This window comes from Ambystoma mexicanum, chromosome 3q (assembly GCF_040938575.1).
Source record: "Ambystoma mexicanum isolate Mex_15411 chromosome 3q, UKY_AmexF1_1, whole genome shotgun sequence".
Classification (NCBI taxonomy): domain Eukaryota; kingdom Metazoa; phylum Chordata; class Amphibia; order Caudata; family Ambystomatidae; genus Ambystoma; species Ambystoma mexicanum.
In genome coordinates this window covers 337,332,773-337,356,073 of record NC_090926.1, presented here as the reverse complement: position 1 = coordinate 337,356,073, position 23,301 = coordinate 337,332,773, and the positions used below count along the sequence as shown (strand labels likewise).

The window sequence follows — 23,301 nt, the reverse complement described above, 5'->3', positions numbered from 1 at the left end:
CCAACCACTAGCATAATTCAATCCACCAGTAAAATGAATACCTAAGCCTTTTGGCACAGCATTAATACTATCCTAATTTACAGGAGTGAGATGCGCAGTCAGAATGGGACGCATCCCCCACAAAATTACTCACCTGCAGGTTCCTCATGATCATGGACACTGCCCAAACCATGAGTGCTGAGCAGCACTAGGCAGATTCCCCCGGCAGCCCAACATCCAAAAGCAGATTTTTAGTTTGAGGTATTGCCTATAAGCCAAAACTATTGCATTAGAGTACAGCTATGGAGGAATGCCATATGAGGGGCGGAACAAAGCTTGTAGGTGTTGCTTGGTTATTTTCCCGCTCATTAACTGCCAATGGCCATGCTAAATCCGACAGCCATTCCAACCCAGTTCCTGGCCCTGCCTGCCCAAAACACCGTTGAGCTTTTAGCAAGCCTTACCATCAAACTGTGTACTCAAAGTGCCTACCAGTGTTTTTTTAAGCAGTCATCTGAGAGTTAATTAGTTAATTGAAGCTGTAAACATGCAACTGGTGTAATAAAAATGTCATAAACAGGTTTTCATTCAGTCACTCCATGTTTAAGCACTATGTGTGTCCTTCACTGAAGTCCAGTTAAAAACAAGCATTGGTAAAGCCACCAGTTTTGGCTTGTGTATAGGTATTAAGCATTTGCCAGGCACTGCTATTAGATGCCCAGGTACTCGCACCCCTTTCTCACCTGTTACCATCAATTGCCAATAAATAACCCTACAGCTTTGCCGGGCAAGTGCTGTTCTCGTGCCTACACAAAAACCCCAACTATTGGCATTGTCAATGCTTGTTAATTTCTGATGTCATATCAAGAGCTGTAACCCAAACTCCCTCCACTAGCAGGCACTCCAAGCCCAAATAGCAGAACCCTCAGCGCAATCCCTTGATCAATAGATTACAGATGTGCAGTCATTCAGCAGTGATGCCCTTCAGTTTCAAAGCATGAAAACCAAAGACAGGAGGAGAAACTGACCAAGGACTTAGATCAAGGCCCTAATGAAGCGATACACAATCTACTGGTTCGCCACAATTTCGATCCCCGGGCCTGCGCTTTGAGACCTACGGGTATTGAGCGCGTTATAAGTAACCAATCATATCATGTCATATCTACTGGCAAGCAGAAGGTGGACTGTGCAAGCAGCTAGAAGACTGATATCGGTCATGGAGGCAAAACGTTTTACTTGCAGAGTACTGAATGTTTGTAAAAACCAAAAGCACAGGCAAACCCTCACTAAAGATAGACTGAGTGACCACAATCTGGAAATAGAGACTAGCTGACACATAGCAAAGGAGAAGGTCGGGCCGAACCTGGCCTGCCAGGGACACTTTCCCTGCAGAGCCCTGCATAAACAGATGTTCCCCGCATTCTGCGAGAATGGGGAAGTCGCTGCAAGTAAAACTGGTCCAGCACAGCTCTGCTTCATCCTTGGACACATGCCAGCAGTGCCAGAGAACAGCAAGCTGTGTGCATGCATGGCTCCAGCGAAGACAAAGCCACATTACGAGTTCCGGCATGCAGTCAAAAAAGGGGCCGCAATTCTGTTACCATTTCTTTTTTGGTGGTAACGGAATGACAGCCACTTATACCGCACCACCAAATTCCGAGTTTGGTGGTAAAGAAAAAGGTTCCAACAAAACACTGGGGATAAATCCTCCACTTTGCCACCAGAAATAGGCAGAATTACTGCGGCAGGATTACCGCTTGCAGGAATTCAGCCGAAACACCTATGGCGTACTATGGACTCCAGAAATGGGGATTTACACTGCCTTGCCACCACTCATAATCCAGTCGTGGGTATGCGCACCTGAGTGGTGGTGGTAACTGTAATCAATTTCGGTGGTAATTCGGCAGATGTATCATCAAATTACCTCTAAAGCTGTAATGCGTCCTAACATGCATAAATCAACCTGGAGCTTAGAGAAGAGCTGACAGCCCAAATGATCGCTACTGAAGAGAGGTGCGTCCCAGGAATAGAACGTGCCAATATTTGTCTACCTTGTCACGCCAATAAAGATCTTTGTATTGTGATGGGTTTGTCACACACAGGTGTGGGACGAGTAGTGGGGGATGGGTGCTTAAAAAGTAGGGAGGTGACATAGGGATCTGGAGACAGGATAAGCCCCCTTGATGTTCCTAAATAACCCTGAAGGTGACGTAGTAATGATTGTGGCGAGTGGGGGGAGGCGGTAAAAGGGCAGAGGTCAGTGGCAGAGCTCGAAGCCCCCTGCCCTCCCCCCACCTTTACTCACCTCTGTGCAAGTCGTTTGTAGAGATGCAGGCACCGAACACACATATCGAGAATCCTGCATAAGGGCAATAGACAATTGCCTTCTATGGGAGTTGAAATGTAATGATGGCTTCCTATGTCTTTTTTAATACTCCCATGAGCACCCGCACCCCGCCCTGCGGGCCTGTTTCTGGTACATGCCCCAAGCCAGCGTGCCACTATGGCATGTTTAGGACACACATATTTATGAGGGCCCACTGTTTCCTGATGCATAGCGTGGTGCCTGCAGTCTTGCGCAGGCCAGTGGGTCATACTGAGTGGTCAGCAATGCACACTGCCACTCGCCATCAGCCCCAACCTGCCTAAGAGCTGCAAGGATGATACCACCCAGCGAGCGGGCATGTCGACAACGGAGGGAATGGTGCTATTAAAGAGTGTGGACAACATGGCCGCAGAGGTGTGACTCTTCGCTCCCCATCCCTGTCAAGGTAGTGGCAGGGCAATGCTGTCCAGCAATCTCCCGTCATGATATGCGGGCATGAGGAGAAGGCTCGGCCTGACCTATATGATAAAATAAAATTGTCAGGAGTGCCAGCATGACAGGCAGGTGTGGGCCATCCAGAGCATTTAGTAAATGGTGTAGCTGGTAGTTTTGAGTAGTGCTACTGGTCCAATGTGCTTTATAGGGCATTGTCTGTCCTGTGTTCCCATGATACAGTCACTGTGCTTCCTTCAGGAGCTAGACACCTTTACAGGAAGGTTGAGGCTTCCCCCTGGAGCTAGAGACCTTCACGAGAAGCCACCGGTTTCCCATGGGAGCTAGAATGCCCCAGGCCCCGTGCTGCACGAAGTGCGGCACGATAGAGGGCCTGGGGGGTTAGGCGCAGGGTGGGGGGGATCCCAACAGGCGGGAAAGCAGAAGGGAGGGGCAGACAGAGCGGCGCCCCCACCCACGGAGCGACCAAAAGGAGACACAAGGAGGGAAAAGCAAGGTGTGAAAGTATCAGGGGGGTGGGGGGACAGGAAGGGACACTGCGGCCCAAAATCACCACAACAAAAGGCGGAAGGGGGATAAATACCCCAGAGAAGAAGGAGCAAGGCACAACCAGGTTAGGAGCTCACCTCACTCGGGTAAGCTCCCAGCCCCTGGTTAAAGGCGGTAAAGGATTCGTTTGGTCGCTTTCGCCTCTGCGGGATTAAGCGGCGTGGTGTCGGTTCTTCCTCTTGGTTTTGCCTCTACGGGCTTTATTGAGAAAGAGACCGCCGGTGGAGCAGAAGGAAGGAAGACTCACCTCGTCGGGTCGGAGAACGGGACCACGAAGCAAGAAGACCGGAAACCCAGTGCATCGGAGGCGGCGGTCGGGAGCAGGAGAAGCCGGGAGAAGCAGTCACGCCATCGCCGGCTAGGAGAGTCTGCAGCAGAGGCGGCGGTCGGAAGCAGGAGAAGCCGGGAGAAGCAGTCACGCCATCGCCGGCTAGGAGAGTCTGCAGCAGAGGCGGCGGTCGGAAGCAGGAGAAGCCGTGAGAAGCAGTCACACCATCGCCGGCTAGGAGAGTCTGCAGCAGAGGCGGCGGTCGGAAGCAGGAGAAGCCGGGAGAAGCAGTCACGCCATCGCCGGCTAGGAGAGTCTGCAGCAGAGGCGGCGGTCGGAAGCAGGAGAAGCCGTGAGAAGCGGTCCCGCCATCGACGGTTCGGAGAGACTGCATCGGAGGCGGAGGTCGGGAGCAGGCGAAGCCGGGAGAAGCGGTCCCGCCATCGCCGGCGAGGAGAGACAGGAAAGAGGAATTAGGTGCCCGCGGAAGAGCCGAGGAGCAGGAGAAGCCGGGAAAGCGCATCGCGGAACAGGAGCACCGAAGAGGAGGAAGCAAGCGACCGCGGAAGGTGCGGAGGACGACGTCACGCATCGGAGGCGGGCATAAAGGCATACAGGAGGGGGCCTTAAAGGGGCAGCACACCACCAAGCGAGAGCGGCCCCAGTGGCCTGATGGATAAGGCAGTGGCCTACTTAAACCAGAGATCGTGGGTTCGAGTCCCATCAGGGGTGGATCCTGGAATTTCGAAAGAGCAACGAGGGGCAGGTGGCACAGGGAGTGAAGGCGCGAGTCGCACATCAGCGGCAGTGCCTGCGAACACAGGTTCGAAGCCCGGCAGGGGCAATCTCAGCCCGCCACCCTTCCGGATCAGGAAAAACACCCATCAACCAACGGCATTATTGATTTGTTTTAGCCAAGCCAGTTGCTGTGACACGGGCAGTAAGTGGCAGGATTGGCCCTGAAAGTAAATCATACAGCTCCAAAAAGATTACAAAAATTTTCTCCAGAAGCAAGAAAAGGAGAGGAATGGAGGAAAAGCTAAGAAAAGCGCAGGAGTTCAGCGCATGGGCCAAAAAGGCAGAGAAAGATTATGGAGCTAAATGGGTCTTGGATGTGATACAGAAGGAGGAAAGGGCTAGGGCAATGTCGCCCCTGCTGCTGGAGGATTCCACAGACAGCGAGGAGGAAGCAGCGGTACCCCAAGGCCAAAAGAGGGCAAAAGGAACAGGGGAAGAGCTGCAAGAACCGGAGAGGCCCAGGAAGAAGCAGAAAAACAAGGGTATCTTAAAATTAAGCAACAGTATTAAGCACAGCTGAGAGACCCGTGGGGCAAGTCATTCTCGGTTGGTGCCGATAGCACATGGAGCAGAACACAGAGTCCTGCGCAGAGCCGGTCGAGCTCAGGTTCGAATCCCGGCAGCATCAAACTCAACATATATCGAAGAGACCCAAAGGCAATAATCTGGAAGGAAAAGCAAAAGGCGGAAACGTAAAATGGCAGAGGAAAGGAGCAGTAAGGTCGGAAGAAAGGGCTAAGGCAATGTCGCCTCGGCTGCTTGAGGAATCCGCTGGCAGCGACGAAGAAGCTGCAGTACCACAAGGTCAAAAGAGGTGAAGAGAGATCTCAAGGGAGCGACATGAAGAAAGAGCAAGAAGAGCACAGGAATTCAGTGCATGGGCCAAAAAGGCGGAGAAGGAATATGGAGCGCAGTGGGTAATGAATGTGGTACAGTCGGAAGAAAGGGCTAGGGCAATGTCGCCTCTGCTGCTTGGGGAATCCGCTGGCAGCGACGAAGAAGCTGCAGTACCACAAGGCCAAAAGAGGTTAAGAGAGATCGCAAGGGAGCCACAAGACCCCGAGGATAAAACGGAAGAAAGGAACCACGAAAGGTATCGTAAAATTGAATAACAATATTAACAAAAATGATGAAAGTGTTAAATGCAGGTATCACGGCCCAGGATAAGTCGCCCAGAGCCAACAAGGGGAGAAGGAAGGAGTACAAAAATAGGGCAGGGGCTGCCATCCGAGGCAAATAGTAGCGAAGATGAAGAGAGGGATCACCTGCAGGCATGGGGGGAAACAAAAGGGGTAATAAGTAAAGAAAAACAGAAAGCGGATAAGGCAGGGGTAGGTCAGGGGGCAGGAGGTCAAGGGCCAACAGACAGCGGGGATCCAATAACACAAGGGCCTCCACAAAATACGGGTCCCCAGGGGTCACCTGCCATTGAAGCAGTAACTACGACAGAGCCGCCCGTAGTGAAATAACAGAGCCTACCTCAGTTATGGCTAAGTAGGCCAACGATAGGCAAGGATGCACAGGGTCGGTCCTTAAAGGCACAAAGCATGGTATAGCTATTATAGGAAACAATATGTTCAGAATGATTACGGTAACGAGTATAGGTACAACAGGAGATACGAGACTCCATATGACAGATCAAGGGAGCAGAATTCTCGGAGTAGAGAGGGCGGCAGAGCAACATATCCCCGACGGCACAAGGGGGTGGTAAAGGGAGTAACGGGACAGCGAGGTCGGAGCCAGCACTAGGAGGTGAACCCCAGCTTACCAGTGGCACCCGCAGGGTTCACCCATGTACCAACACAAGGGACAGTCATAGTCCCAGCAGGGCCACTCACTGGCACAGCAGGAAAGGAGGGTGACCCAGTATGGTGGGCCCACGGTTGGGAAGGACACCCAAGGCCAGTCCATGAAGGCACAGTCATGGCACATTAGGGAGAAGGTAAAGGAGAAAATAGGGAGAAAAGTGTTTATAGATATTTCTTTGAAGGGCCCGGATAGCTCAGTCGGTAGAACATCAGTCTTGCCCTGCTGGAATGCCAAAAGAGAGGACAGAATGCATCAATAGGGGGAGGATGAGAAAGGCGTATTAAGGTACCAAAGAGTTTTTTAAAAATAGATGGCGGTTTTTCAAATAATGTCCACTATTATACTGCAAAAATACCCAGAGGACGGGGTACCGTTGGGGAAATACCAGCAGAGAGTATTGAAGGTACAAAGCATTTAGGGGGGGAAGCATGGAAAAATAGGACCACGAATTTAAGAAAGAAATGGTTTGCTTCCCAGATTTAGGTTGGAATGAGGAAAACTGCAACATGCACATGGCCCCAACACTTCAGGGGGCACCAATAGTGCCAAACTCAGGAGGGGTACCGCAAGGTACCAACCCACAGCCAATAGGACCCATAGGAGCAACAGCAGTACCAGTGGCAGGAAGGGGTACTGAGGAGGGCAACAGTCGTAAAGAGCTTCGACAGCTGGATGACTGCCTTTCAGACAAAAGCCGACAATTATATTACAGAAACTCCCAGAGGGCGGGATAGCATTGGTAGCATATCAGCAGTGGGCGTTAAAAGTATACAAGGCATGCGGGGGGGATGCATGGAATGAAGCAGGAGCACGAGTTTAGAGGAGAAATGGATTGCTTTCCGGATATGGGATAGGACTTTTTTGAACCTGACATATTTAACATAGTAAAAGAAGAGTTGATCAGGAAAAAGGAAGCACAGAAATGGCTAGGTATGCAAGAGGAGGAGGAATATTTCAGGGAGATATGTCTACATATGGGGCGTGCCAGCCCACGGCATATGGATAGAGGGGAGGTTCAGTCCGGCAAGGGGCAGTCTGCAAAAAGGGAGGAACAAGGCCACCGTGACAGAACGGCAAGCATTAGCTGAAAAGCTAAATACGGCGGGAATGGTTCACTAGCTGGGTAGCATTACGCGCAGCGGGAGGGGTGCTGAATAAAAAAGAAATAGCGGTGCAGTCGGATAACATGGCAGTGGTGCACGGGTCGAGTAAAGGGGGTGCACCATGCCCAGCTGTAGTAAGACTGTAGCTGTCACCTTGGCGCAGTTTCAGTGGCGAGAGGTGCAGGGAGCCAAGGCCGGGCACCAGAAAGGAGAAAAACGCCCACGCCAAAGAAGGCATGGGTCCCATCAAAAACCCTGAAAAGGGAAGAACGGTTGACTGTAAAGGTTAACTCAAAAAGAAAAAAAAAAAAAAAAAAAAAAAAAAAAAAAAAAAAAATGTGAAGGCTTGGTAAGGGCATTGGCCAAAAGGAAAAGGAAAAGTGGAAATGTCAAAGAAAAGCTCTGGAAATAAGTGCAGAGAAAGTGTGTGAAGGTTTGGAAGAGGCATTGGCCAAAAGGAAAGAGAAAAAGTCCATTAAAAACCTGGAAAGGAAAGTACGGTTGACTACAAAGGTTAACTCAAAAGGGAAAGAGGATACAGGACGGGTCATAAACAAGCGAGCAAGGAACGCCCTAATGTACAAAACAGGTAAGCAGTACGAGAAGCAGGTAATAAATGCAGTGGCGAAAACAGGAGCACAGGAGGCGGGCGTAATTTCGGCAAAAAGCGGTTGAATGTTGGGAAGAGGCATTGGCCAAAGGGAGAAAGAAAAGCTGGGCCGAGTCATACCATGGGGTTTTTTCAGGGCAGGGGAACTAATGGCCCGTAACACGATAGATGGGGAGAGCCAGGCGAAAAGCAAGGTTCGGATTCCAATAGGGGCGGGCTGACGCGCAGCATAGGCGAGTCATTAAGGGCAATAGCCCAATGTCGGTGGAATACCGAAATTTTCATGTCCGAAATAATTACCCGCAGAACTTGGTATGGGGCACGCTGACGGCAGGCCATTGAGACGGCACGGGAAAAGCTAAACATAGCTGTAGGGAAATATTGTAGGAGCACGGGGTTACACTTCATAAAACAGGGGCTGTCTCAAAATGACCCCGAGTGGTTCCATCAGGACAGGGTGCACTTATCCAACAAAGGGTTGGGCAGATCAAGGCTGGGGCAGATTTGCGGACAACATTTTTTCAGCGCTAGCGGCACAGGGTTACAAATAGGTAGGGCAGCAGGGTCACTGTTTTGGGGGGACCTGAGCGGTTTAGCCAAGCAACCCCTCAGGTGTGGCGGCACGTGTCCAGGAAAGGATGCCACAGGACATCGAAAGGGAGGCCAAAGGAATGGGGGCATCCCAACCCCTGGACACGAGGTGCCCAAAAAAGTGCTGATTACTGTACAGCGGTCATAACCAGTGTACAGTGCCATTATTTGTATATAATAAAGGCCTACGGCCATTTTTAATTTTCCACACAAACAGATCTATTGCGTCATCATTTATGGGACAGGGCACATTACAACAGGGTCAAGAGCAGGGGGGGAACCCACACTACTCAGCCTATGCCCCAGGCCCCGTGCTGCACGAAGTGCGGCACGATAGAGGGCCTGGGGGGTTAGGCGCAGGGTGGGGGGGATCCCAACAGGCGGGAAAGCAGAAGGGAGGGGCAGACAGAGCGGCGCCCCCACCCACGGAGCGACCAAAAGGAGACACAAGGAGGGAAAAGCAAGGTGTGAAAGTATCAGGGGGGTGGGGGGACAGGAAGGGACACTGCGGCCCAAAATCACCACAACAAAAGGCGGAAGGGGGATAAATACCCCAGAGAAGAAGGAGCAAGGCACAACCAGGTTAGGAGCTCACCTCACTCGGGTAAGCTCCCAGCCCCTGGTTAAAGGCGGTAAAGGATTCGTTTTCCACCCAACCCACCCTACAAAAAAGGGAAGAAGAAAACCGGAACAGGAACGCCGAGTACTTCTGACGGTACACGGTAGAAGAAGAAAAAGTCGTAGGCGGCGGCACGTGTCCAGGAAAGGATGCCACAGGACATCGAAAGGGAGGCCAAAGGAATGGGGGCATCCCAACCCCTGGACACGAGGTGCCCAAAAAAGTGCTGATTACTGTACAGCGGTCATAACCAGTGTACAGTGCCATTATTTGTATATAATAAAGGCCTACGGCCATTTTTAATTTTCCACACAAACAGATCTATTGCGTCATCATTTATGGGACAGGGCACATTACAACAGGGTCAAGAGCAGGGGGGGGAACCCACACTACTCAGCCTAACATTTGCAAGAAGATAAAGGATTTCCACAAGAGCTAGATACCTTCACCGGATGCTAGAGGCTTCCCCCTGGAGCTATAGACCTTCATGAGAAGCCAAAGACTTCCCATGGGAGCTAGAAACATCTGTGCGAAGATAGAGGTTTTCCCCCTGGAGATGGATTCTCATGAGAAGCCTGAAGCTTCCCATGGGACCTAGAAACATGTTCAAGAAGATAGAGGATTTCCACAAGAAATACCTTCACCAGATGCTAGAGGCTTCACCCTGGAGCTGGAGATCTTCATGAGAAGCCTGTAGCTTCCCATGGGAGCTACAAACATTCCTGATAAGACAGGGGCACCCTCCTGGAGCTGGAGATCCTCGTGAGAAACCTGTAGCTTCCCATGGGAGCTACAAACATTCCTGATAAGACAAGGGCACCCTCCTGGAGCTGGAGATCCTCGTAGCTTCCCATGGGAGCTACAAACATTCCTGATAAGACAAGGGCACCCTCCTGGAGCTGGAGATCCTCGTGAGAAGCCTGTAGCTTCCCATGGGAGCTACAAACATTCCTGATAGGACAAGGGCACCCTCCTGGAGCTGGAGATCCTCGTGAGAAGCCTGTAGCTTCCCATGGGAGCTAGAAACATTCCTGATAAGACAGAGGCTTCCCCCTGGAGCTGGATATCCTCATGAGAAACCAGAGGCTTTCCATAAGGAGCTAGAAACATTTGCAAAAAGATAGAGTCGTCCTCCTGGAGCTAGAGATCTTAATGGAACTCTAACACATTCCCATTGGTAGCTAGAAACCTGTTCAATACGTTAGAGGCTCCCCTCAGGAGCTAAAAGCCTTCCCATGAATCCAGAAAATGCTGTCATCAGCTACATATCTTTACTCAAAGTTAGAAGCTTTTCTACTGAGATTGAGACATTTACAAGAGGAAAGGGGCTTCTGGCAGGATCTACATACCTTCGCGGGATGCTAGAGGCTTCCCCTTGGAGCTGGAAAACTTCATAAGAAGCCAATGGCTTCCATCTGGTTTTGACACCTTCCCATGATGCCAGGGGTTTCCTTCGGGTATTGAGACCCTCCTATAAAGCAAGAGGCTTCTCTCAGAATATAGAGACCTTTAGAAGAATGTATAGACGTCCATTGGAAGCTAGATACCTTCAGCAAATGATACAGAAGTGACAAGGATTATTTTTAAAGTGATAAGGATGGGAGGGAGTCTGCTGGTGAGTGTTACTGTGTACATCCTATGCATAGTAGCTAACATGTGTATGCTGTCTTCTTGGGATGTATGCTCACCCTCCAAATTCTGTGAAGAATTACCCTGGGACGTGATTCTGCATCCGACTTCCCACCACATAAGCAATGTTTTCAACTCTCCCTCATTTGGATAGTGCCACACAACAAAGTAAGTGCTTGATATGGAACTCGTCACAGCCATTTCACTCCTTTTGGAGACACAAGAGTTTGAGAGGTGAGTGTGGGCACTTAGTCTCTTGACATGTTCCATAATCAGAGCTACCCCTGGGTCCATGGGAAAGGTTTGTCCACCTCTTCTCCAGCGACTTCAATGACCCGGGAGGGAACAACTTCAAAACATTTCTGCATGGGCAGTGGCTTGGGATAGCAAAGTTTGAAGACCACTGATCTAGAGGCTTCCTTTGGGAGCTTGAGACCTTCCCACGAATCCAGAGGCTTCTCTCTGAAGATATAAACCCTTCCAAGAAGTGTAGACGTAGCTAGATATCTTCACGGAATGCCAGAGGCTCCCTGGAGATCTCCATGACAAACTATAGGCTTCCCTCAGGAGCTAGAGTCCTTCCATTAAGCCAGGTATTTCCCTCACAAGCTAGGAGCTGGATCAAGACACTTCCTGGAAAGATAGAATTCTTCTTGGGAAGCTTGGAGCTTAGCCCAGGAATTAGGGAGCTTTCCAAGAAACCAAACCTCCAGCCCAGAAAACTAGAGCCCTTCCAACATGCTTGTGGGCTACACGAGCAGAGCTAGGGTGCATGTTCCTGTCGAAGAGATAGGGAGAGTATCAGGAGCAAGGGTGCTTTGCTAGAGCTGGATGGTTTTTCTGGGAGCTAGCTTCTTCTATAAGGGATTGGCCATTTCTAGGAGCTAGATTAATTTCACGGAACTATGAACCTTTCCAGGAGCTATGGTCATTTTGAAGTATTAGGGTCAATATAGGCACTGGGGCCATTTTCTAGGAGCTAGTGTCCGGGCTCAGAGGTGCTGGGGTTCGGGTCCTCTTATAGAGCATCCATAAGAATACGAGAGCCCCCCAGCAAAGCGTCGGTGATGTCTTATTCTTCCTTTCACGTGCAATGAAAATGCAGCATTTTAGTAGAAACCAGTAGGGACATGTTTAAACGTTTTGGAAAAAGTATGAAACATAAGTACAACCCCAGAAAAGGAGAGCAGTTGTGATGTCCAGCCCTGGAGTCGGGCCAAGGCGAGTAATCAGGCCTCTCGCTCCGCTTTCCAGTGATGACATTATGGCTCGCACTGTTATTTTGGCTGAATTGGAGGCGCATTCCTGGGCTCTGGGCCTCCCGGGTAGTGCCTCCGCCTCTGCGAGCTGTTATGTGGGAAGGGGCCGAGGAAACGCATCCGGGCAGACCCCAGACCCAGACCCTCCAATGGCAGCCAATGTGCTGGAGGAGCGAATACTCGCTGGAACCCCGCAATGTCCCTCCTAAGGAGGGGTATGTGGCCGGCTGCCCCTCCTGGGGAGGGGTCCTGCTCTAACTGTTCACACCCGGAGACGCGCTTACGGAGAAGATGCCTCATAGGACGGAGGTGGACGTCCCCCTCCACTGATGAGGAATGAAGCCCACGTGCCCCTCTTACCCATGGGTGTCATCAGCAGGAGCACGGTCCAGAGCGGCAGCACCGGGGCCCGGGGCGGCGGGGCACGGCTGCGGGTCATACTCGCTGACTGGTATCACGCCGGACAGGAGTGGCGAACTTCCCCCGCAGCTCACTCCTGCTGACTCTCTCCAGATGTGTGTGTGTGTAAAATGCTTCTGTCACATCCCCACCTCCCTCTCAAGAAAAAAAAACGACAACCCCTCCCTCCCCCTCATTTCGAGACGAAGACCGAACAACAGCTGGTTCCAGCCTGGCGCCCCCATGATCAGTGTGCAAGTGAGGGGGTCAGGAGAACCCGCGCAGCACGGCATCGCAGGGGGGCCAGCTAAGGGAAAAGGCACAGGGGGGTTGCCATGGGAGGGGCCGAGACAGGGGTACTGACCCGACTCGAGCACAAACTGAGGCGTGCTGGCATACACTGGGAGGGACGTGCTGAACTGGCCCAGACTGGGCATGGCATAAGTTGGGCGGTGACAAAACTGGAAACGCAGGAGGAAGGAAGGAAAGAAAGAAAGAAAGAAAGAAAGAAAGAAAGAAAGAAAGAAAGAAAGAAAGAAAGAAAGAAAGAAAGAAAGAAAGAAAGAAAGAAAGAAAGAAAGAAAGAAAGAAAGAAAGAAAGAAAGAAAGAAAGAAAGAAAGAAAGATTGGGATAGGGGAAGGGTACAGACAGAGGAGACGAGGAGTGGGGTTGTGCCCAGAGTAGAGAGAACGGGGTGTGCTGGGGTAATTGCCTCAAACTGCGGGAGAGTGGGGTTGACTTTCAAAGATTGAGAGGTTCGGGGAATGCCTGAGACTGAAATAGCCTGGCACGCATTGAGAATGTTACCAAGCGGTTTAGATACTGGCACATACAGTGTAACGGTGTTTGGGGAAGTGGCCCACGCTGGCAGAAAGGAAGATACGACATGGGAAAGAGAGAGGGGGAGAGTGGCTGGTAGAAAAAAAAATAGCAGGCATTGCTCAGAATGGCGGACAGGCTGGCCCAGACTGTGAGGGAGACTGGCAAGGTCTGGGAGAGAGATGGCGAGTAACACAGGCGGTGTGGCCAACGGACTGGCACGGAGTAGGGGGGAGGGGAGGGGCGCAGCATAGAATGGAAAGGGGGTGTCACAGGTTGGGGGAAACGTGGGGCTGGCGGGATCTGGGGGGGGGGGAATAGCAGGATTGTGCAGATGGGGAACAAGGCATTGACCACAGATTGGGAGTGGCACACACTGGCAGAAGGAGGCACCGTTAATACAACAAGCCTGGCCGAGACTGGCAGAGGAGGCGTAGCCCCGGAATAGAGGTTCAGACTGGCAGAGAATGGTAGATGGGGAAACATGGGCATACTATGGATTGGGACTGGCAGAGACGCTGCACAGTACAGACACACGATACACAGAAGCACACAGTGGTGGGGCACGTGCTAAGAAAGAGGGGGTCCGCAGTCTCTCACTGGAGAGGGTGTCGAGGGGTGTCATCAGGCTCACAGTAAGGTGGGACACTCGGTGCCACTGTTGGGGTTGCGTGACATTGGCACTTCAGGTCAGCGGGGAGAAGTGGACATGGTTACATTGGCACCCAGATTCATAGTAGGCGCTAACATAGGCTCTCAGCCTGGGTCACAGGGATCGCCGGGCAGGTGCCCACTACAGGGAGGTGGGGAATCCCGTGCCTCGTTTAGGGGCACTTATGGGTACGCTTTTGCAGGTGGGGTAACAATGAGTCATCATAGTAATGATTGTTATCGTTATATTTGCTATTGCTATCAGGTACGCGTGCTTGATGGGATCTTTTGGACCACCGACCTGGAGCGGGGAGACAGTGGGCTGTCCTTTCGCTCCTCGGCTAATTCCCTTTAGTTGTGACAGGATTAGGCAGGGGAAGCCCCCGTCCTCTGCATCTACGCTGCAGCTGCGGATCAGACAAAGCCCTCCTCCCCACCCCCCGCGATGTGCGCGTAGAATGGAGCGGGCGGGTTCTGCTCCCGGGAGCACACACACCCCTCGGCCCTGATTGCATCAAGCAGGGGAATCATGCCTGCCGGCCTGCCCGGGAATGCCCCGCCTCTTCAACCGGCGAAGACAACTCGGGCCCAGGAAGATTCCGTTGCAGCCTACACTTGGACTCTTCACCATCATAGTGGGTATTCTTCAACAATTAGTCTTTTGCCAAAAATACATATAAAAGCACAATAATATCAAAATGCAACATATAATAAAACAAATCCAAGTGCTAGCATTTTATCATCCCCCGATATGCATGCTGTTAAAACGGTTTACTCATTTGATGCATATATACAAACTCCAGATAAACGTACATCAAATAACGATTGATGTAACATCATTCGATTTATCTAGTCAAGCTTTGAACATGCATTTGAATTTATAGTCCTATGTCCGCAATTTTCAATGACCTCATTCTTTTGAGCCAACCTCGGTGGATGTGACTAACTACACAATATACAATTTTAAGATCGTGTGTCTGCCTCACAACAATAAAGCTTGGTTATCGTGCCTTACACTGTCTGCATGCATAAAAGAGCGGTTTTAAAAAAAACCTGTTGTGGAGCGTTCTGTGCCCCTCGCAGAAAAGCAGAAAGCGGCAAGTTGTCTGTCTTTCTAGCCTACACACTGGGTACATAGCACTGAAGCTCGCAGTATTTAGAATGTTTTTCAAGTAGGAGCATCGTGGCATAGATGGACGCACGACATCCAAATATTTTAAGGAATCCTGTCCCCGACAGATAGAAATTGACCTGTACTTAAAAGGCTGCAGGCGTCAGTAAGTTCAAACACTTGCCAATTCACAGACAAATTTATTAACCTCTTTCCCAATTGATTTTGTTATTTTAGAGGGATCATCCCATAGGTCGCTTTGATTTAAATCACACAAAGTCTTTTTAATATGTGCGAACCAAGGGAGTGACCTTCCACTTTCCGGGCTTCAGACATGCTTCATTGCGTTACGATATTTAACAGGTCTCGAAGTAGCCCGTTACGATAGTTTACAAGTCTCGGAGTTGCCCGTTACATTAGTTAACACGTCTCGAAGATGCCTGCCCGTTACATAGTTAACAAGTCTCTAAATTGCCCGTTACGGTAGATAACAAGTCTCGAAGTTGCCTGTCCGTTATGATAGTTAACAAGTCTCGAAGTTGCCCTTTACGATAGTTAACAAGTCTCAGAGTTGCCTGGTACATTAGTTAACACGTCTCGAAGTTGCCTGCCCGTTACATAGTTAACAAGTCTCTAAGTTGCCCATTACAATAGTTAACAAGTCTCGAAGTTGCCTGTCCGTTATGATAGTTAACAAGTCTCGAAGTTGCCCGTTACAATAGTTAACAAGTCTCAGAGTTGCCTGTTACATTAGTTAACATGTCTCCAAGTTACCTGCCTGTTACATAGTTAACAAGTTTCGAAGTTGCCTTTTACGATAGTTAACAAGTCTCATAGTTGCCTGTCCGTTATGATAGTTAACAAGTCTCGAAGTTTCCCGTTACGATAGTTAACAAGTCTCGAAGTTGCATGCCCGTTATGATAGTTAACAAGTCTCAGAGTTGCCTGTTACATTAGCTAACATGTTTCCAAGTTACCTGCCTGTTACATAGTTAACAAGTCTCGAAGTTGCTTTTTACGATAGTTTACAAGTCTCGAAGTTGCATGCCCGTTATGATAGTTAACAAGTCTCGAATTTGCCGAGCTCCTCATCCAATATTGAGCTGGTCAAAGGCCCACATCTCCATCTATGCGCCTTAGACCCATCTCCACATAGAGCGAGGAACTCTGGCATGCAGAAGGTAAACCTAACATACCCTTAAAAAAGGCTTTTCCTGCCAGGGAGAGGCTATTGTTTGCATATCCCCATATTTCTGCCCCATAAAGGGCATCCAACTTTTCCTGGCCTGTATACATCTCAACAACAGGGGTTAATCTCTACCGTGGGTATTAAAAAGTGAAGAAGGAGACTTGAACATCTGGGTTGTCCACTGCCCATAATCGTTAAATCTAACACCAAAATAATCATAATAAGAAACTTGTTCCAGAACAAAGCCATTAACATTTAATGGGATCTTTTTAAATTTGCTGAATTTGGGTCAGAAAATCAGTTTTGGTTTTCCCTAAGGTAACCTCAAATTGAAGTTCAAAGGACGTGTCCAAAAATGCATGCATTGTCATTTCCAGATCTTTTTGGGACATAGCCAAAAGCACTGCATCATCGGTGAATAAAACAATACAGGGATAGATTCAGACCCCAACTTCGGCTGGTCTAAGCAATTAATCCACAAATCCCTGATCGTTTCATCAATATAAATTATAATATTAATTAAAAAAACAATAGGGGGGCGAGCACGCAACCTTGCCTCACCCCTCGAGTCACAAGGAAAGAATCATTAAATTCGCCACCTAATACCTAGCCCACAGCTGCTTTATTGTCTGAATAAAGTTTTGCCGAATATTTAACAAATTACGTGGGACTCCCCTTCTAGCTAGTACCAACCATAGCTGCATGCGCGGCACTCTGTCGAAAGCAGTTCTGAGGTCGACGAACACAGAAAAAAGCTTAATCTTCCTCAGAATAATATACTTTTGTACAGTCAGAAATAAACGAAATCCTTGGTCCACAGTGATTATCTCAGGTAAAAACCTGCTTGTAGGTAGTCAATTATACCATTTCCACTAGAGATGTTCATAAATGGTTTTAGCAAAAATTTCCCCAACACTATCCAATAAGGAAATGGGCCTATAATTCCCTGAATTGTCCCTCCTGCCTTGCTTGCAAAGTCTTTCATTTTGCCATGAAATAGGCACCTTATTAAGTTGCAAAAGCATATTGAAGTACCTCCATAAAATAGGGTTGCAGATAATCAGTTAATCTTGATAAAACTCTATCCGGATATTATCCACCACTTAAACTGTTCCCATTTTGTTATGACGTAATGGCTTTCCCAACTTCAAAACAACTAAGTTGAATAGGGTTGTAGATGCACTGAATAACAGGTAAACATTTTTGGTGATTTTTGGGAGAACCATGGAAAAAGGTATGATTTCTCTAGGACCATATAAGTTTGAGAAGTATTTCTCCAACTAATCACGTGGAGACGCTACAGTGTATTTTATTTTTCGCATCTCCCACCCTTTCACTAACAAGTCCCCTGAATTTACATGTATCACCACAAATAGTAGCTTCTTGCAAAGGTTCCCCCTTTGTTTGAACAAAGGTATCTTATTTTAGTCTGAATTAGAGATTTATATTTAGCTTTCAGGGTCAGAAGATCTTCTTTCTCAAAAGTCAGGCTGCTTTTGAAACAGTTCAAACGTTGGAGCGTGGCTACTTTGCATTCTTCATTGCTTTCTGTTTTTCATCACACTTCCCTGAACTTAAACAGGAAGTTGGTTTAGAGCAATTTACAATGCGATCAGCAGATATAATCTCATCAGCCTCTGCCGCAGTCACACAATTAGATAGACCATTATACATCTATATCCCTTAATAAAGCATTGATCTCTGTTATTAGGACATTGACATCCCTAACGGGTTCAAATAGTTTATAGACCCTTTTGCTACTGCCTTTTTCGCAAGCTAGACTGGGCAGCTTTCCTTTTAGAGATTTTGAGCATGGCAAGCAGCTATTTTACATGAAAAATGCAATTACAAAATCAGACTATCTAAAATAGGCAAGCTAGCTGTCTTTTACAAATTTGTTGTGACCGAACAGTATCAAATGAATATACGCATATGCATGGAAAAACGCATAGAAAATCAGTAACAATTCGGGCGTAATTTAAAAGTAAGTCACAAGATAAAAAAGCACATTATTATATTATAACAAAACCCCATTGAGGAAGAGCGAGGAATGCCCGACAGCTCAGTGGGCATGCATATTCTGAGGCCCACTATCTCACACACAGTTAGAATAACACTTTACAATCATGTTAAAAGTAAGATGAACCAATCAGCATATTCATAAAATGAACAATTACATATTTTATTCCAAATCCATTGCATAGAAAAAAGTATAAAACCTAGTAAAATCCACAGCAACAAAAAATCAAAACAAAGATCACAGTATAAACAATAAATAACAATTTTCTGAATACATAGAAATTTAGATTCACCCACAACTGGACAAAAAGCTATTTTTGTGGTAATCCAATTTCTGTGCAACAAATCTCAGCCCAACATGTTTCTGTCCCTATCACACAAATCGTAGAAAATACATCAGGGGCTATCCACAAAACACTTGTGAAATCCTTGAAATTGGGTATGCAGGTCTCCACAGCACTTAAACACAGTAACAGGATTTATAAAAAGTGCAGGATAAGGGCACGGAGGGAGCCAGGATACTTACTTGCCAGCTAGTGCTGCACTTCACCCTCTTTACACTCCCCATCTCACTCTCCCCAGGACTCCCATGTTAACCTCTGAAACAAACATAATGCAAGCTGTCGAAAGCACAGACTCATCCTTTCAATCAAGAGTTCTATAACCTTTCCTGGTTGCTAAACAACTACTCAAGTTACATAACATATGAAAGCATGGGAGGAGACCCAGTGGTGCCCACAGCCCAGTGGTGCCCACAGCAATGGAGCTTCCGTTTTGTTCAGTTGTTTACAATATAGGGGTCACAAAGGGCATGTCAGAGGTCGCAAGGCCCTAGCGACCCCCCAAATTACATCCCTGGGAGAGCGCCCATAAGGTAAAACACATCTGTAAATTTCAAACTTGTGAAACGGGGAAGGTTGAAGAGTGTATGAACAGCAAAGTTAAGGACTTCGACGAGAGGTGAAAACGCATAGTTGGGAAGTCCATAGAGTAGACTGGTACATAAGTCAGAGAGACAGACTACTAAAGAGGAGATTAGGTGCTTAGCACTATTGAAGGGAAGAAGATGTCTTATTTTTCTGATGTTAAGAAGATTAGGTCTGCCCTCAGTGGCAGATTTGGAGATGGGTCAAAGATGTCACCAAGCGAGCAGAAGCAGAGTAGGGAAGGTAGTCAGGAGAGAAGAATAGCAAAGGTGGAGAGGAACAGATGCCCTGTTTTGGATGGGAAGTAGAGAACCTCAGTCTTAGTGTGGTTGAGCCTGAGAAGCCATCCAGTATTTGATTGCGGAGAGACAGTTAGATTTTTTTTACTGTAGCTCGTCAGATAAGGAGGGAAAGGAAAAGAAGATCTGAGTGTCATCTGCAAAGAGTTGATAGGATAAGCCGTAGCAGTTGACCAAGGTGCCAAGAACAGAGATATAGGGAGTAAAAAGAAGTGGACCCAGGACTGCCCTTGGGGAACACCCACAGCAAGGTGGTGTGGAGGCAATGCTGTTCCAGGACCCACACCTGTAAATGACAGTATCTTGCACTGGAGCTGCAGGCACTAGGAGGCACGATGTGTGGCCACGCCCAGCACATGTAGCTCAGAAGCAGTGCACAACCCATTTGATTACAAGCACCAGGCGTTACTTGGCGCAGACAGTCCCATTGCCCCCTATTTTGTGCAGACCATCGAAAGATGGATTTAAAAAGGGATTTTACAGTGTGGTCTCTGTTCCTAGAACTTGACATGCATTTTAAGGTGAACCTGTAGTATGTTTGCATTGCTTCTTTCCTTCCTATGTGAACATTTCATGTATTTTCTAACATGCAAACATACATCACAACTAGTTGCATGTAAATGTGCCCATGTTTTGCATGTTCACTGGCATGTTTATTGTACCTGTGTAGCCGGCACAGTCACCTGTATGCCTCATCTGTGTGTTTGCACCTATTTTGTACAGCGCACCTGTCTGTGTGGCTGGAACCTGAGGCCCCCTTCTCCCCTCATTGCATTCTGAGTTGCTTGTCCTGACGGGACACAGTAGTGAGTACTAGTCTATGGGGAAACTCTGAGGTAAATGACACCCCTGGAGAAGCACGAGAAAGGCTTATGATGTGAATATGCATGAATAAAGGTGTTTAAGTGGTTGGAGATATGCCTGTTTGAATGCTATAACCCCAGTTCCAGCTTAATGTATTTCTAAACGCAGAAGCCAATCAAAAATAACATGGTGCCCTGGAAGGAGAAAAACACTGATAGACCCTTGTTTAAATGTTATAATTATAATTGTTCTTTTATAACATGTTTATACCAATGAGTGGTTTCTGAGCACGTGATCAGGATTCAAACCTGTGCTGCCCTGCATTGCCTTGCTTCCAAGACAAATCTGTTGCCCCTGAGCTATCCTTCCTTGTTGTGTTTCTTTAACTGCGTCCTATCCAGAAAAGTGCAATAGCTAAAACTTTGGCAGGTCCGACACCGCTGCGTTTCTGGCACCTTTGCGCTCGAGACAGGTGCACAGTGGGAATAACACAGCACCCTTTGTTAGGTTGCACAGGAAGTATTAGTGCTGAAGTCACTTCTGTTCTGTGGTGTGCAGTTTTAGTAGCATGTGGCAACCACTGGAATGCTTCCCTGCCATTGAATTCAGGCAAAGCTAATGAGCACGCATGCATTAAACGTGATTAGACTTCAAGGGAAAGCCCTGCACAGTTTGCTACACTGTGTTGGTATGAGTCCTGATGACAAGTGGTATAGGAACCACATGCCTTCTGCCCCCTTCTGCGTGCAGTGAAAGCGATGACACTGACTGCATACTGTTATTGTTATGATATGGTGTGGGGTGCATTTAAAGGCCCCAAACAGAAGTCCCATTCACATGAATGGCAGGCATTTTAAAAGCTGAAACAAACATGGCCTGGACTATGTTGTTGTTTTTCAAGTAACATTAAAGAGCCATGTGGAAAGGGGCCTACCTGTCATTACCAATTTATAAGCAGCACTTTAATTTACAAAGGAAGGAGGAATGAAAGATCCCTGTCACATGGAAAACATGATTTTTAAACATTGAAAACAAATACGGTCTGCACATGCGTGTGGAAATAAAAATGATTTTAAAAAGTAAAAGTGAAAAAAATATCACTGCTCACAGAAAAATTTCAGGAAAACAAAACATGACGTGCGGCTTGACCAAAAGCGAAGTATATTATTTTTCACCTACAAAACTCCAGTGACATTTGAAGAGCCACTTTGTTTTCATGGAAATACCAGCACAAGGTAGACTCTTTTGCTGGCTGAGGGCAAAACCTCAGAAGAAAACTCCTGTTCTCAGCCCGGATGTCACCAGCTGCAATAAAATGTCCTGCTAAAGGTGTCAAAATTCAGTGTTCTCCAGACCTTCTGGGGGCTCTAAAAGCATTGACTTCATGAAATACTCACCCTTGGCTGGAGCACGATTAATATGTGTGAAAATGTGGGCACCCAATTCAAAGAGCAAGCTTCCGAAAAACAAAGGAGACGGATTAAAAAAAACTGTGGGCACAGGCTGACCCAGTGAAAAAAAATGGCCAGAAGGCAGGAGTGAGGGCCATTTGTCCCACATGAAGATTCAGAATTAATTTAAAAGGACTATTATCATTTAGGCTTTTTCCTCTGCCATCATAAGGTGGATGGATTTCATCTCTATACCATATTTTATGTAATTTTCATGCGATTTTGGGGATATAAAATTCATCCATGTGTGGCTCATAGAACTGTAATGGCTATCTAAGATATGTTTCGTGCTGATCTGAACATGTTCCAAATGTGGGAGTTGGTGAGCGGATGGAAAATGAAATTAGGGATATGCTTAAAAACGTAATATTCATAACTGCTGTGCTTTTTATGCAAACAGCAGAAAGATGACACATGGGCGTGCTACATGATATGGTTTTGGATGTTGGCTTATCTAATTCCCCGTGATTAGCTTAAACAGAAAATATGTTTAGTGTGGCAGTTGCTGGTAAAATTATAAAGTTGTGATACATAACTAGTTTTTGCCAAAACGTTGAAAGGAGAACAAAGGGGTTATTACAATTGGGAATTGCCATATGTTGCTGCAAACCCCTAAACCAATCCTGACTTGGAGGCTGGGTTTGGGAGGTGAGAGAAGGGTAACTGTCCAATCCTAGTGGCAGGGATTGTTGCAAGGCACTTCCCTGAGATTGTAAAATTGGTGGTGTCATTGCTGCTATATAAGGGGGACTGCACTAGGACAGGAGGACAAAGAGAAGAAACAGACCATCAGGAAGGCTGCTGAAACTAACCATCTGACAGCTGTAAGGACACACCAGAGGAGGATTCCGAGAGTGCATCTGTGTGGAGCTGTCTATCTCTAGGAAGGCCTCAAAGCTGACTTGGTCCTATTGTGGAGAGCCGGAGGCCATCTTTGAGTTTGGAGTGACCAGACCCCTGCCCTATCTTTCCTGAGTGTCCTAAAATGCAGCTGGCTTTCCTGAACCTTAAACAGAGGCTTGCTATGAAAGTAGAACTGAGCCGTGGTAAACCAAAAGATGGGGGAGTCTTCTTGCCTTGAATCCTTTCCCTTTGTAGTGGGTGGGGGCGGGGCAAAACCGTATAGATCCTTAGCCTGTGCAACCAAAAATATTAATTTAATTAATTCCTCATTTGGCAGAACACTACGGGGTGAATTTTGGTAAAATTCAAAATTAACAAAGCTCACTTGCCAGTTTGTACTGAAAATTATAGCCTATAAATTAAATGGGTAATCCTTGTTGTCCAGCTGACCCCAACTTCTTTAAGGAAGAGGGTTGTCTTTATTCTTAAATCAGTCCAACCTTTTTATCCAGCGTTTCTAACACAGGCCTTCAGTAAGAGGGGTATGAAATCCAAAATTCCCCAAATCATTCAAATTTTTCTGTCTGACTTCCCCACATAGAGAAAAGCAAGGGGGGGTCTGAAAAACAAACCACTAAATCACCCTGTGGTTTTTTTAAACCAAAGGTTTGGGTGAAATTATAGCTGCCATATGTATTTTTACCAATCTTGAAATCCTACTACTACCCTTTTAAGCTAGAAGGAAAATCAAAATTGCACAACATTACGTAAGTGCCCATGTTACTGATCAGTGTCA

The 23,301-nt window shown here is 47.6% G+C and overlaps 1 protein-coding gene across 1 annotated transcript in view; it reads right to left on the bottom strand.

Annotated features, from left to right (window-relative positions):
• The window catches only part of LOC138582555 (hepatitis A virus cellular receptor 1-like), a 171,343-nt gene extending 158,805 nt beyond the window's left edge, over window positions 1-12,538 (bottom strand). The window contains exon 1 of the mRNA XM_069653934.1: window positions 12,354-12,538. Within this exon, the coding sequence (XP_069510035.1) occupies window positions 12,354-12,432 (79 nt within the window). The 5' untranslated portion in view covers window positions 12,433-12,538. The remainder of the gene's footprint in view (window positions 1-12,353) is intronic.
• Between the last annotated feature and the right edge of the window lie 10,763 nt (window positions 12,539-23,301).